The sequence below is a fragment of the Ornithodoros turicata genome, chromosome 2 (genome assembly GCF_037126465.1).
Source record: "Ornithodoros turicata isolate Travis chromosome 2, ASM3712646v1, whole genome shotgun sequence".
Taxonomy (NCBI): Eukaryota; Metazoa; Arthropoda; class Arachnida; order Ixodida; family Argasidae; genus Ornithodoros; species Ornithodoros turicata.
The window spans coordinates 146,227,617-146,246,557 of NC_088202.1; the positions used below are offsets into that span (position 1 = coordinate 146,227,617).

Consider the following 18,941-nt stretch of genomic DNA (forward strand, 5'->3'; position numbering starts at 1 on the left):
TCAAATTGCCTTTATCTGCCACATTCCGGTAGTTTCAAATTGCGTGTAACGGAAATGAGTCAAACATAGAAGCACCAGTGCTACGATGTAATGCTACAAAAGAGAAAGCGCAATGTGGGGGTTTGGCGTTAAGAAAAAATATTTGGCCGCATCATCGATATGGTGAACTAGAATGAATGGTGTGCTGAACGGCGATTATATACGACAAGAAAGGCCATGTGGGCGCTACCAAGGGCTCACTGCCGCTCATCGCACCGTCATGGCCACATGACCCCATGTGCAAAAGGGCACCTGGTACCGCTAGGGAGTACCCGCGATGGGCGAAATTGAAGCAATCAACGTCTGATAAGGGGGGGATGTGGCCGTGCTGATATACGTCACACTTAGCAGATATGACTATGACAGTAGGACATTCGCGCTTTGAAATGTGGTGGTATAGAGGCATTAGAAACTTTTAGGAAACCGTCGATAAGGTTGTATACGTGGAACCGTATCAGTCGGAACCATTCAGTAGATAAGATTCCCCGTAACACTCACACACCACCGTGATTGGCTCCGATATACGCACGATAACCTAGGGATAACCTAGATAAGCTTTCGCATACAAGTCCAGAACGGGGCTTATACACTGCTTATACGACTATGTCACTGCTTCCCCCCTTTTTCCAGGCTGTTCCCGATGCCACAGGTATTCCATTGCTGTGCATGAACGCCAGTACACAAAGCTGAGGGTGAAATTGTATTATTTTATTTGACAGTTAATATAATCCGAGTGAATCAGCTGGGCTAGAAACCATCCCAGCAATGGGCAACAACACGTGCCAACAGAAGTAAGTCTTCCTACTGACTGAACTGAGATTACGTGTTATAGTAGAGTTTCTCATAGAAGTTCTCAGTACGGGCTCCATTCTGAGCACAGGGGTGACATCCTATGCATTGTTCCGTAGACGAAAGCGCGTTGGGCGAACGCAATGCATCCTGGACAGGTTCTGGTCGCACGTCGCAACAAACGTCAAGGCGCACCACGTGACCTTAAAGTGGCGGTTCCCGTGATCGGCGACCAAACGGTTTGTAAGCAATGCGGGTGCTGTTCCTGCGCGACGTTCTGGATGCCTTTTGATCGCGGTAACTATTTTTATCCGATAATCTCTGTTTCTTAATACTGTTAATAATACTGTTTCTTCGATATTTTCAAGAACTGTCCCAGTAATTCTTGTGATTCTAAAAGTAATGTTTATTGGAGATTAGTAGTCGGTCATAAGTTCATTGTGTATTACTTAGCTATCACGTGACGGGAGTACTCCATTCATGACTTTTTTAGCTGTTGCGGGGCGCAACCCGCCGCCGCCCGATTTAATTTTTTCTAATTGATGCTCTGTAATAATTAACGCGCTTTGAGTGCTTAGGCTCTATGTGAGGCATCACACAGGCAAACACTACCAGGTCGCACACAGAAACAGGGGGGTAAAATTTCACTTTACAGTTTATTTAACATCCGCTTCCCTTGCGGTACCATTCCAACTCCGCGAGGGATGATTTTGCTTTATTCTGGCACGGACTCACAGTAAAAGGGACCATCTATGAATGTGTACAGCTCCCGTCAACCTTAATAATAACACTAGAAAAACAAAATATGGCCTCGTTCTCGAGCGCGATTACGGCGACCCTGGAGGCCTTGAAGAAATATTAATCCACCTAAATTATTGCGACAATTTTACCCGATGATTTTATTCCCCCCTCATGCCCTCAGGGTGGCTTTTATCGTACTCAGAAATGAGAACGGAGATTTTTTTCCCCCCAGTGTCATTATTAAGGTTGACCGGAGCTGTACCAGCTTTAAAATGAACAACACGAGTACCTTTCCCGCGCATATTTCTCGTCTGACCGCATCCGTACCATCCACATTGATTACATATTCCTTTTAGTCACAGTGAATATTAAAGCAAACTCTCCTCGGTTGTCCTGCATTCCTGACTGGAATTCTTTGCCTTCAAGTTTGTTGCACATTTGCGGAAAGCCTTTTTGAAACGATTAGTGTAACTGAATAAGCCCATTTTCAACAAATCGGGAGAGAGAGAGACAACGATGTCATTCGGGATGATGGTTGGCTAGCTGCGTGCTTTGCAGTCAAGCCGTGTTGTGAGAGTGATATACTAGTTTGAGGGTATATATCACGAAATGCCGCCGTTAAGGATCCGCCCTTTAAAATCCCATACGTTCAAAATTCCAAACGACGCTGTAGCGTAACATTGCACGCGCGCGCGCCCAACTACGCGGAGCCCTCCTATATATATATAGCCCCGTCAGGAACACTAAAAAAAATTATATATATATTTTTTCTAGCCTAACCAAATTCCGACTATAGCTGCCGATCTGATGTGGCCGCCGTGCTATGCCTAACGGTCGCCAAAAAAAACTCGTTTTTATTCACGACAACGACTTCTTCAAGACGTCATCACGCAAAACTGAGCGATTTGTCAGTATTATTCAACGCTATCGTCGCACGATTTTTCGACATTGAATCTTTAACGTAGAAATCGGTGATTTTGAACATCTGGGATTTTAAACTGTGCGATATCGTGGTATATACCCGATAGTTTTTTTCTTTCGTTAGTGCTTGTTTGTCTCGTTGTACCAACCTCGTCTTCCCAGAGCGCGGTATAGCGCTGCCGTGTTTAAACCTCACACGTGTGGTTATATGGTCCGTGGAGTCAGACGGAGGTTCTTGGAACTGCATCAACGCCGGAGATCGAGATGGGTGGCATGTTATGGTTTCCTCCAATCTGCGTTTTTGTGCGATTCTTCGACTGCTACGAAGAGTGCGCAGCAATGAAACGAAACCAGGGCCTCGTACGCGGCAGCACAACCCTCGTTCAGGACACCGCTCATCTCGCCGACAATTTCAGCGAGCGACCACAAATAAATCGATCAATCAATCCAGTCAATCAATCCAGGCCGATTAGTCAGCCAGTCAATCAATCAGTCAATCAGGGAGTCGATTTCTCAACGCTCTTTCACCCGGCCTCATTTCACCACACGCACAGCTTACGCTGAATTTCACATTACACCAGTCGTAACAGTCCTATAATTTTTTTCCCTTCACATCGGGAATGTTTTTTTCAAGATTTCGAAACTCGCGAACCAAAAAAAAAAACTACATGCGGATGTAACCGAGCACAACATCTAGGGTGTCCCTCCGAAATCTTAATCTGTGTTCACCACCCTCGTGGATGGGAGTTGAGACAAAAACCTTGGAGCCATTAAAGCACAAAATGTTGTAGCAGTAACGAGACCAGCTCCGTCGATGGTCGTGCTTTAATAAACGCCGCATTGTTCGGAAATGGCGCCCATTTTTAGCGCGCCATTCACCAAAATAAGCATTTTTGCGGCGGATTCATCGGAGAGTTGGGTGGGCAAGAAAACGCCTTGCTAAAGTACGCAGAGTTCATGAGAGGCACGTTGCATCTCTCGTCCGGAGGTGGGTGTGTCTCTCCCTCAGATGTAGTAGGTGGTAGTCCGCACCATTGTACACAGAGTGCGACATAGAAAAGCTGATCTCTCGACAGGCCTTTCACGTCACCCAGATGTACCCTGGATTCTCTGGCAGCCTTCTGGTACGCCCTTAAGAGGGATAAAGTGCCGAGGGCGTCTGCCTGGTATTCCTGCGCGAAAGCAACGAGTGACCTCGCTTTCGGAACACTGTCTATGTGTTCTACATAGCACCGCTCCAGGATCTTGTACTCCGCAAGACTCTTCCGCGTAAACCACGGTGATAAGGCCCCGGTGCCATCCCTGAGACGGCCCCCTTGATCATAGCCGTGCATTATCTCGTGCGTCGTTATGAATCCCAGCATGCCATAGTTGATCTCAGGGGGGCCACCTGCGCTAAAGAGCGGTTTCATGAGGAAAGGGACACCCACTGAGATGAAGTTCGAGCTAATCATGTTGAAGCCATTGGCTTCGTTCGCGTTCAGAGGGACCGCCAGGTCGTAGAAATAATCGGAGAAACCATCCGCTGCACCTTTCCAGTCCTTCTTTGTTTGAAATGCGTTCAGCTTTAGATAATCCAGGACAAAAGGGCCGTTTAAGTCGGGGAAGTCCTTGTAGAACGCATCGACTTTTTGGGACGTATTCAGTTTAGGCGGGTATCCCAGGCGGACCTTCATCTTGGATATCTTCTGCAAGGCTCCGGAGCGTGTTTCCTCATCGAGCCACGAGCAGGTCTTAAAGGATTCTTTAATTTCGTTCACGATTCTTTCGGCCACTTCTCTGGCAGCGCTAAGTGTTTCTTCGTCAACTATCGGAAAGACCGTTGTAGAACCCGCAGCGACTGACATGGCCCCGAGGACCGTGTTAATGCACCAGAAGGTCTTGTACACCGCCACTTCATAGAGGTAGAGGATGCATCTCCAGGCGAATAACCATCTCAGTTCCTCATCCGAAATGAGCCTTTGTTTTCCGAAGACGCGATGAAAAAATCGAAAGTCGGCCTCGGTCATGCTTATCTTCATGTTTTGAAGGGGCGAGACGATTCGTAGCGCTCGAGAGCTTTAGTCCATGCCTTTGAGAGAGTGTCGTCCCCGTTTTCCAGACCTAATTTCCCCAACTCCAATACCTTGATAGCGTTGCTGCCATTTGACACTAGGGCTGCCAGTTCTTGACATGTTGCTGACTTCACTTCTCTTGTGCTCTGCCTCAGTGATGCGTTGGACAAGGTCATCGCTGACGGGCGTCAAGAATAATTCCGACATGATTTCGCCTATACTCGAACCTTCCAACAACAGTGAGACCTTCGTGATCTGCCGCAGCGTAAAATTTGGAGAACCGAAATCTTCTTGTTCCAACTTGAAAACTAACGGAATGTTAGTTTCGAATATGAATTTAACCATGACGTCCAACGGGTCAAAGGACATGCTTCCTCTTGGATCCATCTGATGTTGAGCTAAGAAGTCTGAGGCGGCTTTCGCAGACTCATTTTTGTCAACTTGGGTGCAATGTCTGAACAGCGCTGCGGACTGCTGAAAAGGAGTTCTCCCACGTGCGGGAATGTGTTCTTTCTCCAAATTTTTCTGTATAGCTTCAGTCAAATTTCGTGTAGCAACATTCTGATACCTCTTATCTACGTACACGCCGCTCTTTCTCAGCTGCTCACTCATGCCACAGGTAAACGCGTAGAAGTTGTCACACGGGTCCTTGTCCGTGTCTATGATAGCCTCAAAGTACTCGCGGACGTACCGGCAATGATCGCTGTCGCAGACGTCTTCGCTCAGCGGGCTGGTTCTTTCCGTGGGCGTCGCGGTGGTATCTTCATAATCTCCGTAGTTCGCTTCAGGAGGTCTCGGCTTCGGCGAGAGTTTTCGAATCTTTACGTTTCCGGGAGATAGCGGTGTGGGAGCTTTCTCCGTCGTACTTTGTTCTTTGTTAACCAGAACCCAGACAGCTGCTGAAGCGATGCCCAGGACCAAGACGGCGAAAACCATCAAAGCCACTATAGCGTAGGTTTTGTTGCTGGCTTGTCCGGCCGTCGTCCCCTGCTGGGAAGAGAGAATTTATAAACGACGTAAAAAACGCGAAATGACCGAGGCAGCAACGACACAGACACGTTATGTTTCAAACGCCCAGAAATTAGCGAATTCGAAGAACTAGGGGACAAGAGGCGCTGACACCAGGAATGGCCCCTATACTTGAAGCGCAAGGGAAACTGCGTGCTAGTGCGGTGTAGCATATCTGGCAACCATGTTAGATTCCTGGCGTCAGCATGTTTTTTCCCTGGATTGTTTTTGAAACAGAATTTGTTTCGCGGCAGTGTGGTGAGCCTTACACAAAATACAAGTACCACTCTCTGCAGTTCTTGTTCAGCACGCGCATTATAGCGCTTTCATAAAAATATAGGAACACCGGGCATGTGACCAAATAAACTATCCAGCATTGGCCATTCAGTTCCCCTAGCGTTCTGACGTACAGGCGTCGCCCACCTTAACAGTATCGCGGGAGCGCGTGGCCTGCTTGCATGCCAGCGCCGCCATGTGTCGATGGGGACCCAAGCAGCACAATGTACTGAAAGTCGAGTGCAATAGGGGTGGACGGTATGTGTCTTATCCATGTTCTTTAGTTTCACGGGTCTGTTCAAGGCCTTCCACATACCCGTCCACCCCTATTGCACTCGACTTTCAGTACATTGTGCTGCTTGGGGAGGAGACTCTGGGGCCCTGGTGCACAAGCGCCCACTCTCGGCGGCGGCATGGCAAGCACGCACGAATCACTTCAGGACACTTCAGCGATAAGAGAATCAGTATACGAGCAAAAATATCGGTGTTTCCTTTTGCGTATTTGCATCCACACAAACACGTGACCAAACAAAAATTCTGTGATAACACATACCATAGTGAAGAGAACGCTCAGAGCAAACATGCGTGAGCCTACAGTGTTTGCATATGCCTCCAACTTATTTCAGAATATTGTGCCCCTGAAGCTCGCCCTTCCGCATTTAGATAACGCGTGGTCGATAACGCACACGCGCGGTTATTGTGCCTCTTTTCCGAGGGCGTAAGGTGATACTATACAGCAGGTGATCCATTCGTACCATGCCGATTACTCTGAGCTCAACCGACCGAGAGGAGGCGCACGTGTACCATGGTCTTAGAGCCTCCACCCCAGCATCGGCGCAAGGCGTCGCTGGCATGCAAGCAGCTACGGTTAAGGGTGGCGACGCCTGTACGTCACGTACAGCTTGTGCCAAAAGTCCACGGACCACGCGAGCGGCGTTTTTCTCCGCGCCGCGCCAGCCTAGCGGCGGCCGGAAGTTGGCGGGAGCGGACAGGTCCATTCATTTTGAGAGAGAGAGAGAGAGATTATGCGTTTAATGGCACAAAGGCAACAAAGGCCAAAGAGCGCCAAAACTATGGTAAGTGTGTGGGAGATGATGATGGGAGAGATGATGTGGGAGATATGTGGGACGATAACAACAACAAATGTTAATAACAAGTGAGTGTGGTAGTTAATAGCTATCTGCAAGTGCGAGCGGTGAGAGATTTACATGATGATCTAGTTGAGTGACAAAGGCTAAAAGCGGAGGAATGCTGAACACCTACATATGTCTAAGTAACCCGCACGTGGTCAAAAATTGGATGACATTATCAAACGGTACAAGAGGAGTGTCACCCAGTAGAAGGGCTGCGTGGAGTGGGACATGGTATCTGTAGAATGCGGTGAAATACTGTTGGCGTTGGTGTTCGAAGTGAGGGCAGGATGTCAGTACGTCAAAGACAGTCAAGCTGTCACCGCAGTGCGCGCAAGCTGGCGGATTCTGACCTCTGAGTAGGTGGTGATGCGTGAGCCATGTGTGCCCCATCCTCAATCTCGGGTAAAGAACTTGGGAGGATCTGTTGACGTTTTCAGTCCGATGCGGAGGGAAAACGTGTGGCTGTGTAACGTGTAGCTTGTTATTTACTTTCATGTCCCACTCCTGCTGCCACTGTGCGTAGACAGCTCTCTTTAACACCGACAGGATGTCTTGGAAGGGTAGTCCTAGAGCTGCGCACGCACAGAGCTTAGAGAATCGAAGTAAATTACTGAATTTTGAAGCTCGTTTTGTTGAATGTGCCGCACAGCCAGGAGCATCGCGTAAAGCTCTGCGGTGAAAACTGTGGCGTTCGCGTTCAGGCGTGCAGTCATAATAGAATCACCTTCAAGGGCAACGGCCGCCACACCTTTGCTTACTTTGGTCCCATCAGTGTAGATAGCATGGTGGTTCCCGAAGTCATGGAGAATGACAGTGTGTGCAGTGGATTGTTTGTCAAACTGTGTCATTTTCAAGTTGGATTTTATTAGGTGTCTCTGCCAAAGGGGTAGCATCGAGGACTGCCTGCTGCAGGGGAACGCCAAAGGGACGGAATCCCACACGGGAACTAGCCGCCTGCACACGAAACGGAAACGAGGGTACAACAGAGGGCTTTGTAAGGAAGATTCACTCCAGAGCAGGGTTCACACTACAGTGTAGAACTGGGTCATCGCCCTGGCATCTGTACTTTAGCGCAGCCTTCACATGTTCAAATTGTCTCCGTCTCTCGAGCGACCATTCATTGCCCTCAACATACAAACTCTTCACAGGGGACATCCGGAAGGCACCGGTGGCGAGTCGTATGCCTTCGTGGTGGATGGGGTCCAACACCTTCAATGCCGAAGGCCGAGCCGAGCCATACACACCACTCCCCTTCTCAATTACCGATCGCACAACCGAGTCGTAGACCCTCAACAATGTGACTTTGTCGGCTCCCCACGACCGATGGGATAAAACTTTATGAGCACGCCCTCCGGCCACGCACTAGGCGGTGTGGGCATGAGAATGTGCCACCGGTTGGGTCAGAAGATGGTCTTCACGACACAGGCGTTAAAATTGCATACGGTTCACGCAATATACGAGGGTCATTCCCGTTTAATTTTCTTCATAATCAGTTCCTCTTTTAGCTGAAAGCATTCGATTTTCGTTTTTATTGGTTTTTGTTTTAAAAAGTCAGTGGTCCCGATACGGAGCTACATCCCTTTATTATAATGACGGTGACTGGGGAGTACCATCGCCCAGGCGGGATACTCGACCCGATATCGCTAGTGGTAATGGAACTATGAGTCGCCTCAAAGTGAGGACCCAAGTTCTACGGCGTCCAAAAAGGTCAGGGAAAAGATTCTGCACATACCTCTGAGGAATTCCACGGAGAACCGTTGGCATCCTGGACAACGATGGAAGCTTCCGAATCCGCCATCCCTTCTTGTTCTTCTTCTCGGCCTCGGGGAGTGACCGTTCCTCTTCTTCTGCCACAAATGAAATGGCCCTTAGCCACACTTATCCACCGTTATCCACTAAGGGCCATACCACCTTCTTCGTCTTCTTCTTCTACCAAGGAGATGATGGCGTGAGCCACTAAGGCAGAATCGGCCAGGACAAATGGCGTAATTAGGCTAGATGAGACGCAGGTAACTAATGACATATACAGTATATGCGCCAAACGAACGCAGATCTTCGTCTCCTCGTCACATTGCCCAGATCTTGCAAGTCTCCACCACTTCTTCTTCTTCTGCTTGAAATAGGTGGCGCGGGAATAGGTGAGTTCACTTATGGCGGGTTTGTCTGGCGATTTCATGTCAAGATGGCCTGGCGCACAGAAATTGCCCGCGCTGGATCACGTGACCGTTGCCGCGCGAGTGCTAGGAAATCGCGGTTTTAGCCACTTGGGTGACGCTAATAGTCATCGTGGTCTTCGAGTTTCGTCGTCTGCTAACCCACGTGAACTATGACGGTGACTATTATAGGTGATTCCTCGCGCCGTCGTCCTGGATGCGCTCCGTCCACCTCACGTTGAACGTCCAGAAATCTGCAGTCCTGCTGTTCCCCCATACTATCCGGACTGGCCTTGACCATCGTTCTGAATGTTGCCGGCCAGAGCATCCGCGAGACCAACCTGCTGCGCTACTTATGTGTCCGGTATGATGACATGCTTCACTGGTGCCATCATGTCAAAGTCATAAGCCAGAAGGCTTCGAACGCAATTGGCACCATCCTCCGCTGTGGTATGCGCAGGAGCGCCCGGCTCTCCCTGTACAAGTGCTACATGCGGCTAATTCTTGAGTTTGGAAATGTTTTTTCTCGCACCTCTCTGGCTATCGTGAGCCTGAACAGGCCTCAGCCATAGCCTGGGCAGGCTATTCGCCGTAGAAAGAAGAGCCCTCCGCCTTTGCATACGTCTCCCCAAGTATACGGCCAACCAGGCGCTTTGTGCAGAAGCCCGCATTCCCCCTCTGAAGGTTAGTTCCGCCTACTCACAGTGAACACTTTCTTTTTCGCTCTGCCACAGCCCTTTACCAACCAGGGGGAACCAGTCTCTCAGGCATCGGACCCAGTGGATCGCCCGGCGATGGCGAAAATCCGACACCCCGCAGGTCGTCTTTGTCGATCCCTTCTGTCCTCTCTGAATGCCCCTCTGACTGCTCTTCCTGTGTCCACCACTCCCTCTCGACCACGGCCATGCGAGTTGCCGACGCCTTCCAGCACGGCCTTGCCTACGCTCCGTCTCCCGGGCTTGAAGGTCACCTCTCGGCGCACGCCAACAAGTTCCCGTCTCGCTTTGTCGTCGCGGCCGATGCCTCTGTGTCGGTTCAGCTGGAGGGTGCCGGCGCCGTCTTCCCCCAGCTGGACTGTCACTGGCCCATCCGCTTCTCAGACTACAACTCCAGTGTTCGAGAGCGAACTCTTCGCCATACTGGCCCTCAGAATGGTGTCCCGTGCATACCCTGCTCTTGTTCGACTCCCTATGGGTCATCACCGCCCTAGCCAGCCCCTCCTGCGAGTGGCTTCAGCTGCTGCAGGCCCTGAGTCCAAGCTACATCACGGATGAAGCTCTGACGTGGACCCCGGGTCACTGAGGCTTCTCTCCCAACTTGTTGGCGGACAGTCTGGATAAAATCTCATTCATTGATGCTCTTTCGCCCCTGCCCTCTATATCACGCGGGCGAGGTATAGAAGGCTACAGGGGCTGACTGCTCTCCGCTTGCTGCCAGCCCAGTATGCGAACATTTCCCACGCTTGGCAGACTGACCGCTGCATCTCCCGTCACGTTGAAGTCTTTCTGACTCGTCTGCGCTGCCTAGCCCTTCCCCTGAACTTTTATTTACACCATGCGGGTGTCAGCCGCTCTCCTGCGTGCGTCCACTGCGGTCAAGAGGAAACTGAGGAGCACTTTCTCCTGCACTGCCCCCTCTATGATCGCTCCCGTCTTAGCTACCTTGCCCAGCCGCTGGCGAGACAAGGCGTTCTCTTTTCCCTGGGCGTCATCCTATCGTTTGGAGCCTCCCATATTGAGAAATGGCGGTTTGAAATAGGATTGAGTGCCGCCGCCTTTCTTATCATCTGCGGCAGCTTCTGGATCACCACGCACCTTCGGCCTCCTTCCTTCCTGCTACTATGGCTGGAATCATACTATTCTACCATCCTCCTTGGCCCGCGTGTGAAGCCGTGGGTCTTATGAACCCCCAGTGATTACCCTGCACGGAACCATGGCCAATCGCCCTGTGAGGCTTGGGGCCACTGTGGTTAGTGGTGGAAGAAGAAGAAGGTGGTGGTGGTGGTGGTGGTGGTTGGGTCAAACATGACTTTTATACGGGTCGCAACTCATTCCTCTCAGCTCCGAGCTGCAGGAAAGCGCTACACAGACACATTGCTTTAACCATCGATGCGTATTGCTGAATATTGTGAATTCGTCCTTGGAGCACGCATGGATCCCCCAGGACTGGAGGCGGTCTCGAATTGTCGTCGTTCAGAAGGTGCCCTCCAGAGGCCTCTCTCTCGACAATACTAGGTCAATCGCACTGACGTCAATCCTTTGTGAGACTGTCTAGCGTATCATTCACCGCCGGCTGTCGGCGTTTGTAGAGTCCTCTGTTGTTCTCAACAGAACACAAATTGGTTTTCGCTCGCACTGCTCTATTCGGTTGGCCCACACCAGCCTCGGGTGCCAGATCCGCCTCACCCGCGAGAGGGAATTTCTCTCTGCGCTGGTGGCTCTATAGATGTTGCTAAAGCCTATGACAGCGTAGAGCATTCTATGCTCCTGCAGGAGGTAGTGAATGCTAACATTCCCCCTTACCTGACTGCTTGGGTCGTGGCCTTCCTCTGTGATCGCTCATCCTTCTGCTCTGCTGGTCACATTCTCCACCCAGACTCTCATCGCCAAGTCATAGTACAGGTAGCAGGGATGGGCATAAATACACTTCTTGTGTATTTAAATATAAATACAAAATACTACACGCTTTCATGCTTTAAATACAAAATATAAATACATTAAGACAGTATTTAAATACTGTAAGTACTTCCGTAAATATTTTGAGCAGTCCAGGCACACTATTGTTTTAAATTATTGTGTAAATAGAGCCACCTGTGGATGCACATCAGCTGCACATTGTGCCCGCATATTTGTTCATTTTTCCGTGGTGAAGTGTAATGATTTCAGCATCGTGCGTGGGTCGACTTTCCATTGAACGGAAACATCTTCTTGAGCATGAAAGAACTGATGTTACGATGCTCAGTTGGTAGAGCCCTGGACAGGTAATCCAGAGGATGTGGGTTCATCGACTTTCTATCTTCACCAACGATTGTGAAAAACTCCCCGTCAAAAATTGTCTCGCCATTGCCCGGAGTTCCCAATGAATGACTGAGTAGAATTGCCGCTAACGGTTGCATTTTAAGGGTTCCCTTTAGGCACCAGGCTTTGTCAAGTATCACAAGAGGGTTATGAATCACATTTTTTCCAAACTGGTGTTCTCATTTCTCTCCTCGCTTCTAAGACTGAAGCAACGGGGGCAACAACGCCCTCATTCGCGCATCGTACTGTTTTCTAGAAAGACTTGAAATCCCCGAACACGTGGGGATTAGTGACCTGTAGCCTCTGACAAGATATCCTTCATCACGGGAGGTTATTAATGTGGAGAAGCCCACAAATATGGGAAGATGGGCCATATGTATTTAAGTCTATTCTAAATAAAAATATCCCTAAAATGGTATTTAAATATAAATATAAATACATTTTTCTTGCCTCTATTTAAATACGTGTATTTATATTTTACCATTTATATTTAGGCAACCTGATAGCCCTATGGCCGACCTCCCCTGTGGCTAATGGCTATTCTCCTTGGGACGACAAAGAAGAAGAAGACAGGGCTCACAGACGTGGGCAACGTCACGACTGACGTTCTGGGGCAATGTGCGTCCTGGGCCGACTTCTAAGAGAACTGTGCGACATATGTCTGAAAGCGTCTGAGGATACTGTGACAAGAAGGTGAGAACTCGTTCTAATGCAGAAGTGACACAAATGGTGGTTGAATTCTTTATGCTCACGTCGCATAAAGGACCAAGCCTTGCTCCACCAGGTAGAAGGATGATGGGGGGTTATGTTTAGAGAGAGATTATCAGAGATTATCATTGAGCGCTGAATCGGAATAGTGCCGTATGCCTCGACTGGATGTCCTTGAACAAAAAAGTAGAAAAAGTGTACCGGTTTGTCCAGAATCACAACAACGAGGACGTCGCAATACGTAATATACTGAATATAATTAAGCCTAGTTAGTTTTGTTGCTTCCCCTACGTTTCTTTTCTGTTCCTTACTTAATTTCGAGTTCAGCGTTGACGACTCCTGCACCTGTTGTTCGCGGACTTCACGAAGGAAGTCTTCGATTTGCATCTATAGGCAATGACGATAAACTTCCCGATGCCAGTACGGGACGTGTTATGGATCGTGTCTTCGTCTGGGGTAAAGCCTTCTTGTGGTTGTCAGGGCACCAGTTTCTCCAGTCTCCACAGGCTTCTATACTGTACATTGTTAGGAAATGCCCGTGATGAGCTCGTAAATGCTGTCGCATTTCAGTGACAATCCACACAGTTACCTTGATATTTTTATTAGAGAGCAGTACAGGAGCGCTGTCACGCTGGATGATTTTCAGGCAAATGGGTGCTTCAAGCTGATCCATGTCACTAAAAGGTTTTATCCGTGTCTTTAGGTGAACATTGTGCTACAGGGGCCTGCTCTTATTACTGCATTCTCTAATTTTATTGCACTCAATCACAAATTTCTCCAGGTGATAAGAGTGTCATCGCTGTTATTTCCCTTTTGGACATAATGGTATGTCAACATTCAGCTTCACACAAAGATCAACACACCCACCGTAAACTAGGTTTGGCGCGACCGAACAGAGATTTGCACAAAACCGGTTGCGACATGCTTCGCGTTTTTGCTGACGTCCAGTGAGAACCATTCGCGCCCAATGATGTCCGTTGCCCTGGTACGACGTGTCCTGCGGCGTGGACTTTATGCGTCCGAGGTGTTCCTGCAATGAAAGCATAAGCTGCATTGAAGGACAGCATGTGTCTGTAGTAACATATATTTTGTTCTAGAAGATAAAAATAACAGAGACGGTTAAGAGCATCAACTGTTTACTATATACATTGAAAACAAGACTTTCGTGCACTTCTTCAGTGATAACCTTTTCAGTGACTTCCATCTTTCATTGTTAATTTCTTAGGCAACTTGTATGTGATTGTCCCTTCTATGTTGTCCCAGCCTCAGAACATCAGTTCTCTCTTGTTCATCACATGAATAGGCACAGCAGCCATGGTTGGCACAAAGAGCTTTAGAATGCGTACGAGGAATTAGGGCTCAAGGGCGAAGGATTGAGGACAAGCAGCACCTTGATGGTGCTGCGTACTTCTCACCCTTTTTCTTGTACCATGTGACTTGTTCTTTGATATATGCTTCACCACTTGTAACAGGTCCTCAAACTTGAACAAGTGCAGCCTACTGCACGAAAGTCTTGTTTTTAATGTGTACATAGTGAACAGTTGATGCTCTTAACCGTCTTCGTTATTTTTATCTTCTGGAACAAATTATGTGTGTATTATTATATGTTAAAAACAGCGCTATTAATACGGCTTATTTTCTCGGTATCGGAGTGACTATTCTTACAATTTCAGGCATATCGGGGGAATAGAGCTTCCGTTAACTGACGGTTACGGATGGCGTAACGGGACGATCGTATTGTAAAGAAGAGAACGGCGATGTACACGAACGCACGTTTTTGGCAGCGTCCCCAAGAAGTACGCGGGTCAAAAACGAGCTGGCAAATAAACTGAGAATGGCTATCGGGGTACCCAACAGGGCTTTATTCGGTTACGCCTAAGATTTAGGAATGCATATATATATGGCATGTGCTCTTCTCCAAAATATGCCGAAAAAACACCCAGTGATACAACGTTACGGGCAGTGAATCAAGCCAGCTAGCCTCCAACATATCGACATAATTAGTGCGGCGCAGCATTATCTCACGTATCCTCGCGCCAGAAAATAATTCCAAATCAAACTGAAAAATAAAAAATAAATAAATAAGTAAATAAAAAAAAACCACAGACCGTATTTTCGCACATTGGGGGGTATTCCCGAGAAAATGCGGAGAAAATCAGCCAACTGTATTCCGGATAAATTAATAAAATAAAACAAATCAAGCAGCCCCCCCCCCCCTTTACAGTACGACACCACGCCCTGAGATAACAATCATGGATATATCGCTGAAGGAGGCCTCTCTTTCCTTTTGACCCAATGCAAAGAAAAGGTGACCCTCACTGACATCGACGAGTATACTGCAGACAGTAAAAACCTCGACCCATTTTCAGAGCAGTCGCACGACCAGCGTATGACAAAGCAGGATTTTTTAATACACTAAACGAAATATGAGCGCCGCTACAATTCCCTTGGGACCACAGCTCTACTTCCAACCTGTAAAAGATTTGGAACTCTGGAAGTGACAACCCGAGCTGGCAACACTGAGGAAGCACCTATATAATATCTCTTTCGCCTAGTTTCTCTCTCTCTCTCTCTTTCTTTTTATTATTACTATGAAGGAGACTGTATTTATTTGCACCTTTTCTTCTTTTGATCCTGTTCTTTGTCCCCGTTTTCGGAAGCAGCAAGCTATTTGTGGTGGATAATATATTTCCACCTTCCACTGTATAATTGGAATAATATTTCACAATCTCTTTTCCTTCTCTTTCATGTCATTAAACATATGCCCCACCCCACTCTCATGAACCAGTGAACTTTGTCCAGCCCGTGACCGACTCCGCCAACGAAGCGCGAACTGCAACGGTGGCACAAAAACATTAACCCAATATCATTAACCTTACATGAATCCATTCATCTAATAGCAGATACTTTCCAAGTGGGTCAATGGCATCGACAGGCTCGATATGTCTCAATGTTGCAGGCAGCTTGTAACGAAACGCGTTCAAGTCCCGTACCGGAATGTCCTGTGCCGAAACGCCCGCATACCGCTACGATGACACAAAATCTAGATGAGCGGCTGATTTATCTCACCCTATTGGCTGCCTTTTATACCGATTCGGCTGTGCCGTCCTGTGTTTCCTATGTCTCAATTCTTGGCGTTTCCGCACAAAAATATTGATACACCGCCATGCTTAAAAGAAAAGTACGTAGGGCTTAATGTATAAGCACAAATCAAATACGTACAACGTGACATAGCTGAGGTAACGAAGATTCAGACCAAGTACCCATACAGGGCAAGCTTGTTGAAATTTTGGCTATATACATACCGGTTCTTCGTTCGTGGCTGTGGTGTCCTGCAGATAGAAGGCTTGTAGGACATTGCACGAAAGCAGAAGCAGGACCAAGCCAAAACATAGGACGATCTTCATGTTGTTCGGGTCGTGAATGCTTGGTCGGAGAATGCTCGCTTCTTATAAAGCGACTCTCGGCGGACAGACACACTGAAGAATGCTATTGACGTCAGTGCGGTAAAAACTTCCATATAAGTGCATGACCGAAAGTATACTGAACATTGCAAGAAACGGGAGGAATAATGTAAGCACACGCTGCGCTGACGTTTCCTATACGTCACGTCTGTCCAGCTAGACGGTCTAAAGTGTATGTAACGTGTAAAGCGTATGTATAAGAACGTGATGATTCGCATATACAGAAGTGCTTCTGAAACTTTGCTAGTTTACATAGACACACACAAACAAAAGCGGTCTGTCTCTCTTGTGGTGTAACATGCAGTAATCCGATGGCAATCGTTGAACTGCCGATAAAGTGCGGGGATCGTTTTAACGCGATGGAAAGTAATGAATCGTTCAGAGGCAAACAGGCAGACAAACACAACAGAAGCCTCAAATTGCCTTTATCTGCCACATTCCGGTAGTTTCAAATTGCGTGTAACGGAAATGAGTCAAACATAGAAGCACCAGTGCTACGATGTAATGCTACAAAAGAGAAAGCGCAATGTGGGGGTTTGGCGTTAAGAAAAAATATTTTGGCCGCATCATCGATATGGTGAACTAGAATGAATGGTGTGCTGAACGGCGATTATATACGACAAGAAAGGCCATGTGGGCGCTACCAAGGGCTCACTGCCGCTCATCGCACCGTCATGGCCACATGACCCCATGTGCAAAAGGGCACCTGGTACCGCTAGGGAGTACCCGCGATGGGCGAAATTGAAGCAATCAACGTCTGATAAGGGGGGGATGTGGCCGTGCTGATATACGTCACACTTAGCAGATATGACTATGACAGTAGGACATTCGCGCTTTGAAATGTGGTGGTATAGAGGCATTAGAAACTTTTAGGAAACCGTCGATAAGGTTGTATACGTGGAACCGTATCAGTCGGAACCATTCAGTAGATAAGATTCCCCGTAACACTCACACACCACCGTGATTGGCTCCGATATACGCACGATAACCTAGGGATAACCTAGATAAGCTTTCGCATACAAGTCCAGAACGGGGCTTATACACTGCTTATACGACTATGTCACTGCTTCCCCCTTTTTCCAGGCTGTTCCCGATGCCACAGGTATTCCATTGCTGTGCATGAACGCCAGTACACAAAGCTGAGGGTGAAATTGTATTATTTTATTTGACAGTTAATATAATCCGAGTGAATCAGCTGGGCTAGAAACCATCCCAGCAATGGGCAACAACACGTGCCAACAGAAGTAAGTCTTCCTACTGACTGAACTGAGATTACGTGTTATAGTAGAGTTTCTCATAGAAGTTCTCAGTACGGGCTCCATTCTGAGCACAGGGGTGACATCCTATGCATTGCTCCGTAGACGAAAGCGCGTTGGGCGAACGCAATGCATCCTGGACAGGTTCTGGTCGCACGTCGCAACAAACGTCAAGGCGCACCACGTGACCTTAAAGTGGCGGTTCCCGTGATCGGCGACCAAACGGTTTGTAAGCAATGCGGGTGCTGTTCCTGCGCGACGTTCTGGATGCCTTTTGATCGCGGTAACTATTTTTATCCGATAATCTCTGTTTCTTAATACTGTTAATAATACTGTTTCTTCGATATTTTCAAGAACTGTCCCAGTAATTCTTGTGATTCTAAAAGTAATGTTTATTGGAGATTAGTAGTCGGTCATAAGTTCATTGTGTATTACTTAGCTATCACGTGACGGGAGTATACTCCCATCATGACTTTTTTAGCTGTTGCGGGGCGCAACCCGCCGCCGCCCGATTTAATTTTTTCTAATTGATGCTCTGTAATAATTAACGCGCTTTGAGTGCTTAGGCTCTATGTGAGGCATCACACAGGCAAACACTACCAGGTCGCACACAGAAACAGGGGGGTAAAATTTCACTTTACAGTTTATTTAACATCCGCTTCCCTTGCGGTACCATTCCAACTCCGCGAGGGATGATTTTGCTTTATTCTGGCACGGACTCACAGTAAAAGGGACCATCTATGAATGTGTACAGCTCCCGTCAACCTTAATAATAACACTAGAAAAACAAAATATGGCCTCGTTCTCGAGCGCGATTACGGCGACCCTGGAGGCCTTGAAGAAATATTAATCCACCTAAATTATTGCGACAATTTTACCCGATGATTTTATTCCCCCCTCATGCCCTCAGGGTGGCTTTTATCGTACTCAGAAATGAGAACGGAGATTTTTTTCCCCCCAGTGTCATTATTAAGGTTGACCGGAGCTGTACCAGCTTTAAAATGAACAACACGAGTACATTTCCCGCGCATATTTCTCGTCTGACCGCATCCGTACCATCCACATTGATTACATATTCCTTTTAGTCACAGTGAATATTAAAGCAAACTCTCCTCGGTTGTCCTGCATTCCTGACTGGAATTCTTTGCCTTCAAGTTTGTTGCGCATTTGCGGAAAGCCTTTTTGAAACGATTAGTGTAACTGAATAAGCCCATTTTCAACAAATCGGGAGAGAGAGAGACAACGATGTCATTCGGGATGATGGTTGGCTAGCTGCGTGCTTTGCAGTCAAGCCGTGTTGTGAGAGTGATATACTAGTTTGAGGGTATATATCACGAAATGCCGCCGTTAAGGATCCGCCCTTTAAAATCCCATACGTTCAA

At 47.8% G+C, this 18,941-nt stretch overlaps 1 protein-coding gene and 1 long non-coding RNA gene across 2 annotated transcripts; both read right to left on the reverse strand.

Moving 5' to 3' along the window:
* Positions 1–3,365: 3,365 nt before the first annotated feature.
* On the reverse strand, positions 3,366–4,499 carry LOC135385129 (endothelin-converting enzyme 1-like). Its single transcript, XM_064614305.1, has one exon. The coding sequence runs from the start codon at positions 4,497–4,499 to the stop codon at positions 3,366–3,368; it is 1,134 nt and encodes a 377-aa protein (XP_064470375.1).
* Positions 4,500–13,424: 8,925 nt separating this feature from the next.
* On the reverse strand, positions 13,425–16,639 carry LOC135384226 (uncharacterized). The gene is made up of 2 exons (XR_010420297.1): positions 16,145–16,639; positions 13,425–13,869 (listed from the first exon to the last, which is right to left on the reverse strand). It is a non-coding gene; the product is annotated as an uncharacterized LOC135384226 (long non-coding RNA).
* Positions 16,640–18,941: the final 2,302 nt, after the last annotated feature.